This window comes from Tyto alba, unplaced genomic scaffold, assembly GCF_018691265.1.
Source record: "Tyto alba isolate M040663 unplaced genomic scaffold, T.alba_DEE_v4.0 Super-Scaffold_1000006, whole genome shotgun sequence".
Lineage (NCBI taxonomy): Eukaryota > Metazoa > Chordata > Aves > Strigiformes > Tytonidae > Tyto > Tyto alba.
Genome location: NW_024881272.1, coordinates 16,675,286 through 16,691,964, shown reverse-complemented (window position 1 = coordinate 16,691,964; position 16,679 = coordinate 16,675,286). Strand labels below are relative to the sequence as shown.

The 16,679-nt window shown below is 38.8% G+C and overlaps 1 protein-coding gene across 6 annotated transcripts in view; it reads right to left on the bottom strand.

Moving 5' to 3' along the window:
- BCAR3 (BCAR3 adaptor protein, NSP family member) overlaps positions 1–16,679 on the bottom strand; it is a 112,370-nt gene that overhangs the window by 4,602 nt on the left and 91,089 nt on the right. For all 6 annotated transcript variants that reach the window (XM_042786354.1, XM_042786355.1, XM_033000915.2 and 3 more), the window contains 5 exons: positions 7,814–7,942; positions 6,262–6,704; positions 5,538–5,638; positions 3,107–3,747; positions 218–333 (listed from right to left, as the gene is read on the bottom strand). In XM_042786354.1, coding sequence (XP_042642288.1) covers positions 218–333; positions 3,107–3,747; positions 5,538–5,638; positions 6,262–6,704; positions 7,814–7,942 — 1,430 coding nt within the window. The remainder of the gene's footprint in view (positions 1–217; positions 334–3,106; positions 3,748–5,537; positions 5,639–6,261; positions 6,705–7,813; positions 7,943–16,679) is intronic.

Here is a 16,679-nt window from a genome sequence, read left to right as displayed (position 1 = left end):
TCTTTCCCTGTATTACATGCATGGTGTTGCCCTATGACCTTAAGGAACTTCTCCCTCTGCAAAAAGAAGTTACATGCCATCTCATTAAAATACCTTCTGTACACAAGAATTCAGAAAATGTGCAGGAGAGCATTCTTTGAGGAAACATAGAGTACAATGTAGCAATGATCTGATCTTCTGGCCCCCTGCCCTGGAAATGAGTAACAGGAACATTTACCTTTCAATTAGGTCAAGGCGCAGTTGATGTCCGTAAGGCAAAGTAATCAGTTCAAGACCAGAGTTCACACCCATAATCCTCCTCATCTCTTCAGAAACATCTAGTATCCTCACCACCTGTCAAGTGCAAAAATTTGTGCATGAGTTTTGAAACTAACTTACTTCAAAAAATCCTTAGCCACGTAGAAGTCCTCCAGGTTACTGCAGGGCATACAGAGCTAAATCCACAGCATGCAACATTAGAATACAGTAATCCAAGAAAAACTTAACTTATGCACATTTAGTGCATTGCACAAGAAGACCAATAAAATCTTATTTTTTCATGATTCAGCCATCAGAAAACATGAGAGGTGTGACCAAAATACTTCACATGTCTGTTGCCCATTTCCAGAAGGAGATTCATACACAAACTCCTGGAAATAGGCTGCTCTCTTGGCCTGATCCTTGTCAGGGTGGCACTGCTCTTTGGCCTTGAAGATGTACACATTCGCTTCACCGCCTTCATTTCTAAAAAGATCACTGCTCAGAATGTTTTTGGGTTACACCACAGGCTCCTCATAAGGATTAATGAGTAAGAGGACTTTATGGAGGACACTGAGTGTTGAGTGCCTAATGAAGTCAGTGTGTGAAAGCTGACACCCCAAACAATTTGTCTCTGCCTTTTAAACATACAGTATTAGCTACCAGTTATATCAATAACAATTATATATGCTAATTACAAGCAAAACCACATTAATATGATAATGTGAGATTATCTGCTGTTTTAAGGCCTGTATGTTGACACATTTACAAACCAATCTGCCTGCTACTTCTGATACACCCATCAGCAGGCTCTCTTGGTTATGAAAAGATGAAAGCAATCTGGGCCACACAGCAAGCCTCACTGGTACACGATCTAGCACTGCAGAGAAACCTGTTTCACTTCTAGAGACGCAGAGTGATATGAAGCCCTGGGAGACACACTGATTGCTACTCCTTCACAAAAAGCCCTCTCAGGCATGCAAGTGTCAGATACTCACTCCCATCACTTACCATGTGGGCACTGCTTTCATTATTAGAAATGTCATTATTTAAAAGGCAAACTGAGCTACTGATGGCACGAGACCTACGAACTTCAGCCTTATCACAGATCTCAGTACAAAGCATTTATTCTGGCCCTGTTCACGTGCCAATCTCATTGTTTCATGTAGTTCTTACCAGCGCAGTAGTATGCGACAAGTTACCAATGAATGACAGTCAGTGCCTCTCAGCACTGTGAGATGAAGATAACATAGACTTCTTTGCGTGTCCCAGCTAGTTATTGTTCCTTCTCCAAAATCCAAAAAATTTCTCTCTCTAAAACACTCCAGTGACTCTTAATTAACTGTACAGGGTCCCGCACCTCCAAGCAGGCCAGTTTCCTTGGCCCCATTCCAAAGTTTATAGGATTTAAAATAAGGAGATGACTAATGAGCTAATTTAATACTATATATATATATATATATATATATATATTAAAACCCCCTTACTACTTCACTAAGGCATGCATATCCTATGTCTTCAAGCAACATACTCTTTAACAATATATTAAAAGACATTCTGGTTACTGTTCCTAGGTTGAAGGAGGAAAAGGTGATTTTTGAAACTAAAATGTTAGAGAATGCTGTTGCTGCTCTTGGAACTATAGTAAAGAAGCCACAATCTATCACTTCTGAAAAGACCAAGCAGTTGTGGAGCCAAGTTTTTCTGAGTCACTGTGTCTGCATGAAGCCTCACTTAGCAGCAGCCAACACTGCTACCGAGGAGAGGAACTGTGTTTGCTGTTGGCACGGTCCCAGCAGCTGGCAGGCACTCACACCCTCACCCCACTGCTGCTCTCCAGTGAACTGCCCCCTTCCCAGACCCACGGTGTGAATCAGTGCAGCAGCACTAGCAGAGTGCTACGGACACGCTGCTTCTGGAGCACCACCCCTCCCACTTCCTTCCTTGTCTGCAGTGGAGTTGCTCTCCACGTAGCTATGTGTGTTGCTTCTCAAGCTGCTCTTACAGCAACCAACCAACTAAAACCCAGCAAAGTCCATGACACTTGGTTCCTGCAGCTGCTCTGTGGCAGGTACAGCACTCAGTCACCCCAGAAAAGTGCAGATTCAACTGCAGTTGCATTTCTTTCATTACACAAAGTCATCAGCTCATAAGGACATGACCTGTATTTCCATCTTTCTGATCCAACAGCTGATCTCCAAGCCCTGTCAGCTGAACAAAGTCTACATTGTGAAAAATAGTTGTGTTTTTGCATCATTCTAAACAATTCCACTAGCAATACAGTTCTCTCATAGGAGAGAAACGCAAAAATCCTGATAGCTATCTTCCCACACCACCTACCCAGCTGCACGACAGAGACTCAGACAAAGATCAGAAGAGCAGCTAGTTGTAGAAGTTTAAATGAATTTTGTTCCACTGAACGTCTTCTGTTATGGCCAGCAGTATGACAACCAGGTAATGCCTGTCTACTGTTTGCCCTTGCAAGCTAACTAGCCATTTCCTGTCACGAGTAGTTCTTTCCACAATGGTTTACAGCATAGATAGCTGAAAGGCTGAATCACAGATATACAGCAACTGATAGGAGATTAAAAAGATGTATGGAGCACTGAGAATCTGAGTCTACAGTCAAGGATGGTGGGAGACCATTAGTCCAAAGAGCTTATAAACATTCTTGTTCTTCAACTGGGAAAAAAAAAAACCACAAACCAATACCCTAAAAATGCCTGCAAGCAAGTCAATACATTTATAAAATTATCTGCAAATCTACCCATTGATCTTTTCAAATCAGCTCCTTAAAAAGTCTGTACTTGCACAATATAAAATAAAATATTAAAAAATTATTTTACTTTTTTTTTTTTTTTCTTTTTACCTTGCAGTCCATTCTAAGAATATGCTGTGCAATAATCTTTGGCTGGTTGTTGGTGAAAAGCTCCTTAACTCTTCTTAACATTGACATTTCCAATGGCTTATTTTCAGGAGGAAGTAGTCTGGATTCAAAATCATTTGGTTTAAAACTAGACACCGTCTCAAGAACAGGTGCAGAGAAGATACTGTCTTCTTCAGCCATCTCAGTTGAAGCTTCTAAAGAATTTGCAGTGTTCATTGTAGGGTCATCTTCCAGGATCAAATAGTTTGTTTCGGAATTCCTGAAAGAGTGGGTTCCCCTCTCCTTTTGTGACAGATGTTCCACATAGCTGCTTTTCTGACACAAATGTTGTTTTGTTGCAGCAGGATCTCTGGCAGGGCTTAGTTCACAGTAGTGTCCTTCTGACCTATGGGAAACCGAAGGAGAATCTGGGGGCTTCATGAGGGGTGCTTTGCTGGGTTTTGGTGGGGGCTTTGGACAGAGCTGGCTGTCTGATCCTCTAAGAGCTTCCCCTACTTGTGACTCAGAGATGACTTTCTGAACAACTGTGGGGCTTAGAGAAGGTTCACTTCCTGTTCTAAACGCAGGAGAGCTTGGGCAGGAGTCTGCATCTCCTTCAGGTAATCGAGATGGGTGTCTTGAACCTGCAGGGGAAAATGGTACTTTAGAAGGCCAAAACATACACAGTTCCTGATGCCTGTCCCCGGGTTCATCTCTTAATGCCGTTTCCTAAGGAAAAATATTGTCAACTCATGTCAATTATTCGCTGACAAAAATGTATATGAAATCATATTTTGAGGAATGAGCTAGCCAACAAATTCCATTCACTTGCTGATCCTCCCAAAATCCCAAATACACAAAACAGCTGCACCATAATATTATTCTGTGGTAATGCTGACAGTAATTCCAGCCCCTGCTGTATACATAGGCTATACCGTCAGAGCTGGATAGTCTCTATGGCTTGGAATAGGAGGTTTCTTTGTAACCTGATCTAGGCTATAAAAACAGAAACTTCCAGCCACACCACATAAAAGATGAGTCATTTCTGAGAATGTCAAGTTTGAGATGAAAGAAAAGCTTCCCAAAGTCAAGCCTGAACCTGCAATAAGGTATGGAAGGAATGAATTTCAGGGATGCTAATCATTTTCCTAATCAGTAGCTGATTTGAAGAGTTGGAGAAACACACTCATGTACTTTGTATTTATGCCTCATCCTGTACTCACTGCATATGCAAATCTCAGCATCTACTGTAGGGCTGAACCCTGTATCAGATATTCCCGATCTGCAGTTCTCAGTGCATTTGCTGGTATCTACAGCAACTTGTCCAGTTGCATCATGTGGACTTTACTGCTGCTTTCAAGTTGGCTCTCAATTTATGCAGACAACAAAATCTGCAAATCACAGCCTATCACCACTCATAAGCAGCGTGATACCAGAACCTGCTCAGAGGGCCCTATGACAAAATGCACATCAGCACTCTTCAGGTTAACTGTTACAGTACCAACAGAAAAGTTTTTGCAGTCATGGAATAGAATAAGATAATCAGTTCAACTACAGATGGACAGAAACTTGTTTTATGAATGTCTGTCCATCCCACTGTTAAACACAGGAGCACACCCTTTCTATAAGAATACATCATACTATACAAATACTTAACATTATCTTTGTCTCAAGAAGTCTTTCCACAATAGGCACTATACATTTTAACAGCTACTGTATTCAAAATGACTAGCAGCCTTGGAAGTCAAATACTAGAATTTGTCCACATGGGAACAGATGCATCATTGCAAGCTTCCTCACACACTGTGTTAGCATGGAAACAATTGCTTAAACCTCTGAAGAATCTGAGAAAGAAAATGCCACAATTAACAACTGATCAAGTGTTGGTACACCTTGTAGCACAATGACAACAGATGTGGAACCAGACAGCAGCAAAAGGAATGAGGTGGGAAGAGAGAGACGGAAGTACAGAACTGAGCACAGAAGCCGTGATAGTCTTTTTCTCCTGGTGAGGAACACTACATCTGTACTCTTTACCCTGAGAAAAAGCACCAGGATTTCTGTGAAACACCACTTCTACTTAATAGACTTCTGTCAGAATTACACGAGTGAAACAAGTCAGTTCTTGTAAAGCACAAGTGAGGAAGGTAACAGTGTCAAAAAGGGTATCAATGCCAACTGTAGCTGCCATTTTTTTTGGTGTGGCACACATCTTTTGTGTGCCAAGGTACTCCAGTAGCTGGTGCACTGTAAATAAAAAACCTGTTCCAATGACTTAAAGAGCAAGTAGCATGCTAACACAGCTTATATTGGCCATTAGATATAACTGTATATACAGTACTCAGAACACTCAACAGCCTCACTTCGGTCTGGAGTGTGGCAGGCAACCTGGACACACACACAGTCTAAGTATGAAACATTTTACAAAACATACCTATTAGCAGATAGCTCTCTGACTGGTGAGCCTTTAAGGGGAACCTTTTCTCCAGAACATGATCCAAACTAGCTGGCTGGCTACCACTTTTTTCTTTGTTTCTAGGGTAAACAAAAATGCAAACACCACCATATCAATATATCCAACAGTCTTAACATACATACCTAATTGCCAGAATATATCATAACCAGTGCAAGGATCATTAGCTTTCCACTTGGTTGGTTTATAAGAATAAAAGGTACTTCATGCTGTTGTGGTAGCAATTACATGGGCTATAATATGTGTGACCCTGCAGCATTTGTGAGGGTATTTCTTCGAATGTTGAGACTTTTTAATGGAACATTTTATTTGGATGCTGAAATTAGGATCCATTATCCCACACTCGGTATTTTTATTGCAGAAGTCAAATACGGAAAGAAAGACTTCTCTGGAACAGCAGCATGATTTTATTTTAATCCTTTGTCTTACACTAGTCAAGATTGGCCAAGTCACTGAAGAACAAGTTGCACCACTGTTGTGTTTCCAGGGTCTACATTTGCCCTTGCTCTTTGGATTTTCCAATTTTTAGCAAAAAAAAAAAAAAAAAAAAAATCGTTTCTTAAAAACCAGCAAACCCTCATGCTTAGTCTTCCATCTAAAATCAGAGTGGTAAGTCACATCACCTACAGCAAGAGCTGGTAGAGTTACTTCATCTCCCTACATAAGGACAGCAAAATTAAAGTACCTCAGAAGATTTCCTCTGGGTATACTCTGCTCCAGGGATTGCATGCTGGATATACCAAGACTCAGCCTTTTTGCAGTTTCTGGTTTTCCTTCAGGAATACTTATCTCTTTTTGTCGGACTGGAGTTACACCATACTTTTCTTCTAGACACCTGAGAGGCACAGTCCTGTTGATAGGCTGAAAAATGATTGCTCCGCTCTGCTTTGATATTGGTGTGCGATTCCCAACATAGTATCTAACTAAGCCGGGGATACTGTCGAAACTTTCAAGTTCAAACTGATACTGAACACGGCAGTAAGCTTCATTGAGTCTTAGAACTGTTCTGTTGATTTTAAAATGCTGAGAAGTGTTTTTCCACTGACAGGTAAGAACAAAGTTCCCAGGACTGGAGAGAGAATCCCTAATCAGAAAATCTCCATCTCTCTGAACTAGGCCTTCAGCCACCTTTGAGGACAAAGAATTATACAAAAAATTACCGTCAGAATCAGAAAACAAATAGTCAAACAACACATTGCAACAAAATATTCTTAAACATATGACTTAATTTGGCTGCTCTGGGAGGACAGAAAAAGCCAGAAATGCAAAGCAAAGCATGAGGTGTGGTAGAAGAATGATGTCTCCAATTCTAAAATTAAGAGCTCATCCCACAGCTGAAATCTGGAGGGGCTTCTTTGAAAATGTCCAGCAGCCGGAAGCATGACCCACTTTTGCATATATATTTCTTCTAGTTTGCTAATAGAAAATAAGGCATGAAGGGAAAACAATGAAGCCATTACTACCTTTCATTATTACCTTAAGTGACAGAAGCTTTAATTTTTTGATTCTTTACGAGCGCTGTATAGTGCTAAGAATAGTCAGAGAAATCCAGCATTTCTGCTTTGAGTTAGTCCTTTCACGTGACAAACTACACCTCTAACAGTTGATCTTCAGTGCAGTGTATATGGCTGCTGAGCCTGCTCTGCTTTCTGAGGTGAAGGGCAGCCTGCAGCTCTGGCGAGAGCCGGTACTACTGCAAAGGAGGGAGGCCCGCAGGGGGAGCTCCCAGTGCTCTGGGAACATAAACTCCAATCCAACCACAACTTTAACATACTTTTTATTACATTTGTAATGATCAAAATTAAGTTATTGCATAGATTTTCCTGTCTGTTTGTTTTGGTTTTGTTTCTTCTTTTTCCCCTTCCCCAAAATTCCAAGTGCAAGAAAGAAAATAAACAAGAACATTTTAACTTTGGTTAAGAATACTGAAACAAATTAATGCCAGTGTGTGTGAACTAGATATGAGAACAGTATTCTCAGACAGAGCTTAAATTCAATTTCTGCCTTTATCCAAGGCACACAGATCCTGAAATATCTATATTTTCCACCAGTGTCTGCACTGAATCCTTCCTCAGCCTCCTTTTATGCCAGGCTATGATAAATACCATAGCTTGCACACAAATAAGATTGCTTCTACTAAATTAATGCAGATATCAGAGATGTGTTTAGTACTTTAGTGCAATTCTGCTTGTCTATAAAAAGCTCAAAACACATTTGGCAATGCAAAGACCACGTACCTGCCGAGGAATACGTCCATGGTACCAGGCATGGCTACGCAAATCTTCACTACTTAGCTGCAGTTCTTCCTCTAACTCCTTCTTCAGCTTTTCTGGGCTGTTGTCCATAACTTGCCTCTCCCTAGAGAACTGCAATAAAAGATTAAAAGCTTCAGCTGTGCCAAGTTTAGTGATTAACATTTTACCTGGGTTATAACTTCCATCACATGCTCTGCACTAGCCACTGGAATGCAGGTACTGCTTTTAGCAGGCTGGCTTGGCTTTGCTCTCTAGATTGTATTTGCAAAATCCAGCATTCACTGAGATAACGTGATTGTTATACACTGCATGGAACAAAGTGTTCTGTTTGTACACCAAGCTAATAATGACACACCTACAAAGTCACTTCTCTTACTTCCTCTTCCCAGTAAGAATTCTAATTATACCCCCCCCCCAAAATGGAGCTGGACCCAAATGCCCTGCTTCAATATTCTTCCTCCTGTTTAAACTTCCATTTTAAACTCAGATTCTTTTCCCCCCATCCCCTCGGAACCCATCTAATTAAGAACATTCCAAATGCATCAGGACAGGCTAACCTGGATATATGTAGCTGTTCAACATTTCTGTCGCACTAAAAGTTTGCCAACATAAATGTTCAACCTTAAAGGCCTTACTTCTAATGGTCATTAAATCTGCATGTCAAAGATGTTCCCTTCTTAAGGGAAAAAAACAGTGCTGCTAACAAAGTAAGGTGCAGTATCTCCTCTAGGGACTTGGCATGTAATCTTTCATAAGCACTCAGTGGAGGAAAGTTCTGTGGCCTTCCTTACATTCTACAAGGGCTGGGGACCCCAGCCCATCTTTACTGTTGCTGAAGAGTTTCAAAAGCCTAATGTACCCTCAAGAGAATCCGGTTCATCAGAGGGAACATGTTCTACATTCATCAAAAAATTAGAGTATACCTTCTCTTAAAAGAAAGTACATTTTAAAAAATAAAGAGGAAGAGAGGGGGAGAGAGGGTATATTCTCAGCTGGAGAGCAGACTAAAACGCAATATTTTGCTCCAGTGCATTATGAGGTTTTTTTCTTAGCTCTGGATATGAGCCAAAGCTCACAGGTTCCCTTCACTGACACACTGATGTAAATATTCAACACATGCATTATTTAAAAAAGAACGGGGGGAATGCTTGCCTACCAATCCTAGTCTTTCTGTGAACACTGCTCTCCATAGCATTTTCTTCCTCATATTGAACACTCACAGCACCTAACCATGGGAGCAGGTGGCACACATTTAGCACTTCTTTCAACAATCCTCCCTGCAATTTCAAGCAGACTGAATTACAACAGATTACTAGACAGCAGATTTTTGGTGGAACAATGCCAGAAGAGGCATCCTGCTGCCAAGAGTATTTAAACATGCTGGGAGCCCAGAGAAATTCTGGGCTAAATTTTCCTCTCTGCTTTCCTCAGAGAAAACTAAGACTTCTCTTAGACAAACACAAATGTGTGTAGTAGCTTATACAAGAAGGCAACAGAAAAAAACAATAAAGAACCACTTTTCACCTCAGTTTTGTTTCTGTGAACCATAACAGGGTGGTATTTATCCATACAAATGTGGTTCATAACAGACAATAATTTTCAAGAAAGAGCAAATCCTTTGTGCTTTTGTACAGTCAAGGTCTTTCACCAGCTCCACCCAAGGTTTAAAAGAAGAAAAGTCTGTGCAGGAACAAACCATGCCACAAAAAAAGGCCTTCACTGCAAGGGCTCTTTCATGAAGCCATGTACAGCATGAAGATACTAAGTTACTGGGTGTAGAAAGAGTCACAGAAGAACCTTGGTTCCCACCTCAAGTCCAAAAGCACATCAAAGTATCAAAACATAGTCAAGTAAGGCCAAAAATCCCCCCTCCACTTCAGACCTCTGAGACCTATCAGACTAACATAGCTAAAGAACTAGTGGCACATGCCGGCCACCCAACCCATTTCCCAACTCAAACAGCTGGGTGCCCACTTAAAGCTGACTGGTACTGATTCCAGAATTAAGTTAGCCATTTCACTGCCACATCTTACAGAATGATAGCAAGTATTATAGCATTTACATAAACAGAAGGTAGAGTGAAGAACACACAGAGAGCAGACTTTTCAAGAGCACCTTTACCCTGACTGCACAGAGAAGTGCTGGATAACTGTTAAAGTACCTGCTCCAATCTAAACAACAGCATTCAGTTTAATGGTATACAAATCTCTTACATTCATAGCTGTGTATTTGGCTAATCTGCTGAAAGGAACTACTGCATTAATGTGAATTCTACTTAAGTTTTTGAAAGATCCTTTTGACTGTACCGTACAAATTTTTACCATCATTCCAAAAGCATCTCACTATCTCAGTGGTAGGGCAAAGCTATTGTGTAAATGGAACAAACTATAGCATGCAAATGCAATAACTGAATTTGCTTAGGAGAGCTATATTCTTAGCCAACAAAAAGAGCTATAGATCTTTGCATATGGACTAATTTGTGTCAGTACAATGGATTAAATTATTTTAAAAAACAGAATGATCAAGCTGTAGATACAAACGAATTACAACTACAGCAGAGAAACCTAGAATTACTTCTGGTGGTTAAATGGATTTTTCACTACTAGAGAGAATGTAATGAGGCACCTATTGAACTTGAATTACATCTAACAACACAAGAAGCAAAACATTTAAGGAATCCAAACCAACTAAACTGTTAACATTTGTGATTATTGGTTTATTAAAAAATCCTCTCCACCATGGTCTACCACACTGAGCGTACTCTGATTGCCAGAGGTCAAATATCTCCTGAGATGAAGCAAACATGCTTAAATAACCCTTATGCAACTCTGAATTTAGTGGAAGAACTCCTGTGGCTAGCACAAATCTCAAAACACACAGCGGGGAAACTGCCTAGGTAAGCAATTTTCATAATGGCATGTCTTCCTAGACAGCTTTTTGTTGGCTGAGACTTACTTCTTATACTGCCTACATCCATTAAAGGAGAATTGTGTCCAATTAACTGTCTATAATTATACCAGCCTATGTCTTTCTATGATGAACACTATACTCAAGGCCTCTGTCCTGCAAGAATCTCTGCATTCACCGAACTTCACATCATACAAGTAAGGGCTCAAAAATCACTCCAGACACAGCCTGCACAAGCATGTTAGTCTGTAAATAAGGAAAAGTGTAAATTTAGAACAGAGTAATTAGCTATGTCAATGGGCTTTCTTTTAAAAGAAGAGGTGATCTATTCTACCCAACTAGATGCACCCTCATTTCCCAGTAGAACCCAAAGGTTAATTAACAGGCAGTAACGATATGCTGTAAATTTGCACTAACTTCATAGTGACAAACTCTCATCTAGTACTATGTCCTCAGTTTATGCCTTTGTCTAAGACACTTTGTTAGCTCATATCCAGTGACAGAAAGAAACCTGAATTTACATTTACAGCTTGATAGTGAAGTGGGTGGTAAAAAGAAATTTTAAAAAATCTAGTGCAAAAAGAAAAGACTTCCATATATTCTGCAATAAAACACAGTTGAAGTGACACAGGGAGGCTTCCAGTTTAAATTCTTTTAAGATTTCCAAACAGTAACAACCCTGTCAGAGATCCCTGGAATATAAAAGCAAATCAAGTCAGCAGAACTCTTTTCAAATACAGATGGTTTTCCTGGCGTACAAAGAACTCCCCATAAGTATGTGCTATCCAGAACTGTTTGTTCACAATTTAGTCACATTGTTTCCACTCCTGGTGCTATTTTAAGATATTCCTGCCATGCTGATGCTTTGTGAAGAGGTCTCTAGAAGAAAAATGCAAAACTATCTAGCAATACAGTACTATCAACCTCCAGCAAAACCCATCAATCCTACTTACAAACCCAGTGGAAAACCTAGAGAGCCAAGAGTTTAGAAGGGGGAAAAAGAATTCCAGTCAGTACAGTTATTTTAGTATTTTTAATAAAGGCCACACAAGTTTATTATATTTCACAAAGCATTTCTACTTCAGGGCCATTAAACTAAGAGCATAAACAATATTAATCCAGTGTTTCAAAAGCTGGAAGCTATCAAAGTTTAAGGAAGTAAAACCTCAAAATATGATCTTATGTAAGGTAAATTTTAAAAGGACTTGATCTACCACAATATGCTACACCTATGAAATCTGTGAACACATTTTAATGGGAATTTCTCACTTTAGATTAGAATAATTTTTAATTGTGCTGAATAGTCTACTATATTAGTTTGGTGGTAAACCAAATAGAAGTCACACAGTTATTTCTGTTGCCTACTGGCAGTGGATTCTTTTCCCAGTTCACATCTGCAATAACTCCAGTGAAGTGCACGTACCAATGAAACACCAAAATAGCCGAGAAGAGAATCGTACAGGTTTCTATATATATATACACCCACAGTCACATCTTAGGTTTTCTAGCTTTCATGGCTTACCTCAATTGTTATTAAATCCCCTCTAAGGTCATCAAGTAGGGATTTTTTGCTTGTTGCTTGTTTTTTCAAACTGCCCAAATTATGAGGGAAAAACTTTTTAGACATAGTTTATAAGTGGTCCAGAATCTGTCATTCTAGATCATCTCCTTCCATTCTGATAATGCAGAATTTTATACCACCTCTCTTTGTATCCTCCTGGCAAAGTATTATTTACTTAAAGCACAGCCAAGGACTGTTACAGGTACAGGACTAAAGGTGGCCACATTTCCATCCAATCTCAATTATTTCCTGGTGCTTTGCACAGCTCTGACAGCTGATATTTAAATTAGTCCAACAGGCAGCCTTGGAACCACCTGATTTCCTGCTGCTTTGAAGATTTCAAAAAAAAAAAAAAAAAAAAAAAAGAGAGAGATAATTATTAGGGATAAATGAGAACAGCTCTGTGTAAACTGAAGTGTGATCTGACTGAGGAAATAAGTCAGTACTTTCCCTAAACTTTTAATAAATGTATTGTACCTATCTAAACCAAATCTATTACTGCTTTCTCCCAAATCCATCTTTTCTCTACCACTGGAGGCCTGCTATGTTTGCTTAAGTGCACCATGAACTTTGAACTACAACTTTCTGACCCTGTAAAATCAGTAGGTCCTACAGAATCTCCAAATGAATGAGGAAAGATGGGAGATACTTTGGATTTAGCAAAAACTTAAATTTTGTGAGATTTACATAGCTTTTAACCAAGTGGATAATTTAACAGAAAGACCGATCAACAGAAAATGTGAAGGGGGATGCTGAGGCAGAGACAGGAAATACCAATGGGGAAGACAAAGACATGAAATGAGAAAGACACTAAAAGCATCTGGAAAAGTGAAAAATTAATGAAATTTTTCTATTCCCAAATCACTATAGAACAATCAATTTATTCATACAGAAAAGGAACATTTTATTGTCAAAGTTCCAATTCTGGATCAAGATACACTTCACTGGCTCCAGAGATTCCTTAAGTCTCTAACCCTGTGCTCATGTGATGCTGATCAGACTGCATGTCTCACACTATGAATACAAACATTTTAAAATATACAGTTACACAATTTATTTATTATTTACAGAGTACAGTGTATTTAATTTCACTCATAACTCTACTAATTGGTCACCAAAATCAATAGACTTTAACCAGGAATTTAAAAGAATACCCGTATGGAACCAGACTCTCCATCTTTTTTTGAAAGCATTCCTGTTGGTCCTTACCTTCTCCTGTACAAAAAAGTAGCATCACTGGCCCTGAACTTACAAAGTGACAACACATGGACAGAGTTATTTCTGAAATAGTTTTTTTGAGAAAGAACTAATGGGAAAAGGGGAGTTTCAAAATTCAGGAAACCAATTTATGATTAACTTGGATATTTTGAACTAGAACTGTGGCATTGTTCTTCACAGGCGCAGTTTTCTCTAATCTTCCAGAGTGCACAAAGTTCACACAGGACTATAACAAGTGCTATGTTAAATAAGGGGCGGTACCAAAACAGGTGATAAAAGTCTCTTTGCATAGATGACTTCCAACTTCCAGAGGATTTTACTTTTATTTTCTGGTAGCTTAATTTGTTGGTTGAGACATAGAACAAATAACATATAAACTTTCACCATGCCAAAGATACAGGAGAGAAATCTCAAACTACTCAAAGAGATTAATTAATACACGAGAATGGCAATTTTGAAGCCACTAGACTTCTGTCTGCTTGTTTAGGTAACAGGTGGCAACTTGTGAGGTTATTGATGAAAAGATAACAAATCACCTTAAAAACTTCCATCAAGACTGTGACGGCTCTTCAAAATCAAATAAACTCCATCATGTGCATGTTCTCAGTCTGCCACTATGAACATAACCTGCCTGACATTCACAAAAAAGCTGCCATTTTTTATTAACTAGTAAGTGAGATATGGGTTTGGGAGAAGGAAAATAAAAAAGGCTTTTAGTACCAAGTTCAGTGTAATGTTAACTGAAGGTAATGAAAAGATTTAATTCTAGTGGACTCTGCATCCACCTCCCACAACAACACTACACTGGTAACAATTCCTTAATTTTCTAGGTAACCACATTCAGAGATAGGAGGACAGTCTTGTTTCCAGAGTGTGGCTCCTGAGAAACCGTGAGTTTAGAGTTAGTCAAATCCTAGTCTCCTCACTCACTGACCCTGGGGACTCTGACTACCAAATCTAAAGGATTTTAGAAGTTTGGTAGGTTTTTTGTTTTAATCTGAGGAAAATGAAAGGTATTACCAAGAAGTTGAATGCATAAATATCTACTGGAGAATGTTCCCATTCCCATTGAACAGGAATCACTTACAGAGCACCAGTGGTCCCTGTGCTATCCATGTATTAATGATAGAGGGTATACTGCAGTAAAAGTTTGATAAACTGCGTAAAATTACCATGGAAAATTGAAAAAAGTTACATAGTGTAAGACTCATCAAAACTCAAACTCAGCATCAAGACAATGGAGAATCAAAGTTCAGGGAGCTATACAAAATTTCATATCATTTTTATAAGTCAGTCTTTTCCCCTTTTCCCATCTGGCCCTCTCCAACAACAACAAACCTAACATCAAAAAGGCAGAGCAGAGCCATAATGCTGGGTGGTGATGACTTGTAAACTCATGTTATCAAATCCAACTGCCTCCACATACATGCTGAAACTGGATACATGAAGCTCGAGGATGCCAGTGAAACAGATTTAGATCATCACATACTGAAGAAATATTAATTAAGATCTACTATCTATAAAAAGTGTTTGCAATTCATCCAAGATAAGAGATGGCACTTGCAATAAGTAGCTGCTTATAAAAGGCTTCTTACGCATGCTACATTCATAGCATTAGTACATTACCCAGTAATGAGCTAGATCAACGTGCTAGAGAAGGTTTAAAACTTGGCAGTCCTGATAATTTGAGTGGCTTTTCCCTTTTGCACACAGAGAATTAAGAATTAAAATACTTGAACTTCAAGGCCTTTCCTTCAGATCAGGACAACCATACTAGCTAGAACTAAAAAAACTGTTTTGTGACAAAGCTGATTTTATTAATTTAGACTTCTTCCTTTTCTAAGTCACTATTTATCCCTGATTTAGTCTTAACTTAATTCTTAACTTCCAAAAAATGCAAAAATTAAAGAACAATATTTTGGCTTGGAAGTGGCATAAGTCACAATTTAGAATTCTCTCTTCGCTTTCTTTTTTTTTTTTTTAACCACTAACAGGAACACCATGCCTTGAGGTTTTCCTTTATTTTCCTCAAATGTAAAAGTTGACCTTAACCGTAAACAGCTATTAAAACCAAATAAGATTGTTAAAGGTACCAACACATCATCACTAAAGAATGAGTTGATCCAAGTTCAGATCTTCTGCACTGATCCCTATATTTTCTATTAATGTATGGGAAAACAACCCAAACATCTGCTATTGAGATCCTAACTTCACACGCTAAAATTAAGTACAACAAAACATGAATGCTCAAGTGCTGTACTGTTTCCTGTGCTTTGATAGGATACAACAAGGCATCTCTGAGCTTGGCCACATACTGTTTTCAATTAAATCAGACAACATAATTACAATGAGTTTATCTCTGTGCAGCAGAAAGTCTGAATCTCTCAGAGGTAGCTGCAGACTTTCAGCATGCTTATTTATGGATCAATTTGGTATTTCATTACAATTGTATTTATTATAAAAACTAAGAGTTAATCTCATCTAATTATATAAACTGATTTTGCTTGAAATGGTATGTTTTCACAAATTAAGCAATACAACTTAGGCTCAGTTGTTCATACCATCCTAGGCACTTTGGCATTTCACAGAATGTACATCATTTGGCCCCAAAGTGTAGATCTTACTTGATTTGACCACCAGCTGTTTCTACACCTACAACTGCTTTCTCTTCAGCAAACACACCCGAATTTCCTACCATGAGAACTTCTTAAAATAGCAGTTTATCAGATTCAACTAATGCTAAATTTGCATGCTGGAACATATGCATTCAAATCTATTTTAAATGCTGCAAATCTCTTTAAATAGAACTTTATTTTTGAAATAGCCCAGCTGTAATTTGTTTCTACATAAAAGGTTTTATTTTTTAACCTCCATACAGCAAACACTATTAATGTTTCAGTTTCTCTAGAGACTATGGATTAGACTAAATGGAAAGTTGCCATGACAACATTGCCGTTATTTTAGGTATTAGAGATTCATGCCAAGTTAAACAAAGGGCATGCGTGGTCAAGACCAATGGTTTTATAACTGTTCTGACAGCCAACAATAAAACCCAATGTAATTTTTAAAGTTTTTGAACAGAAGTTAAGCCTTATGCTTAAAATTGGAATGAAAATTAATTACAGTATCAGGAGAGCATCTTTAGCTCTTTATTCTGATGAT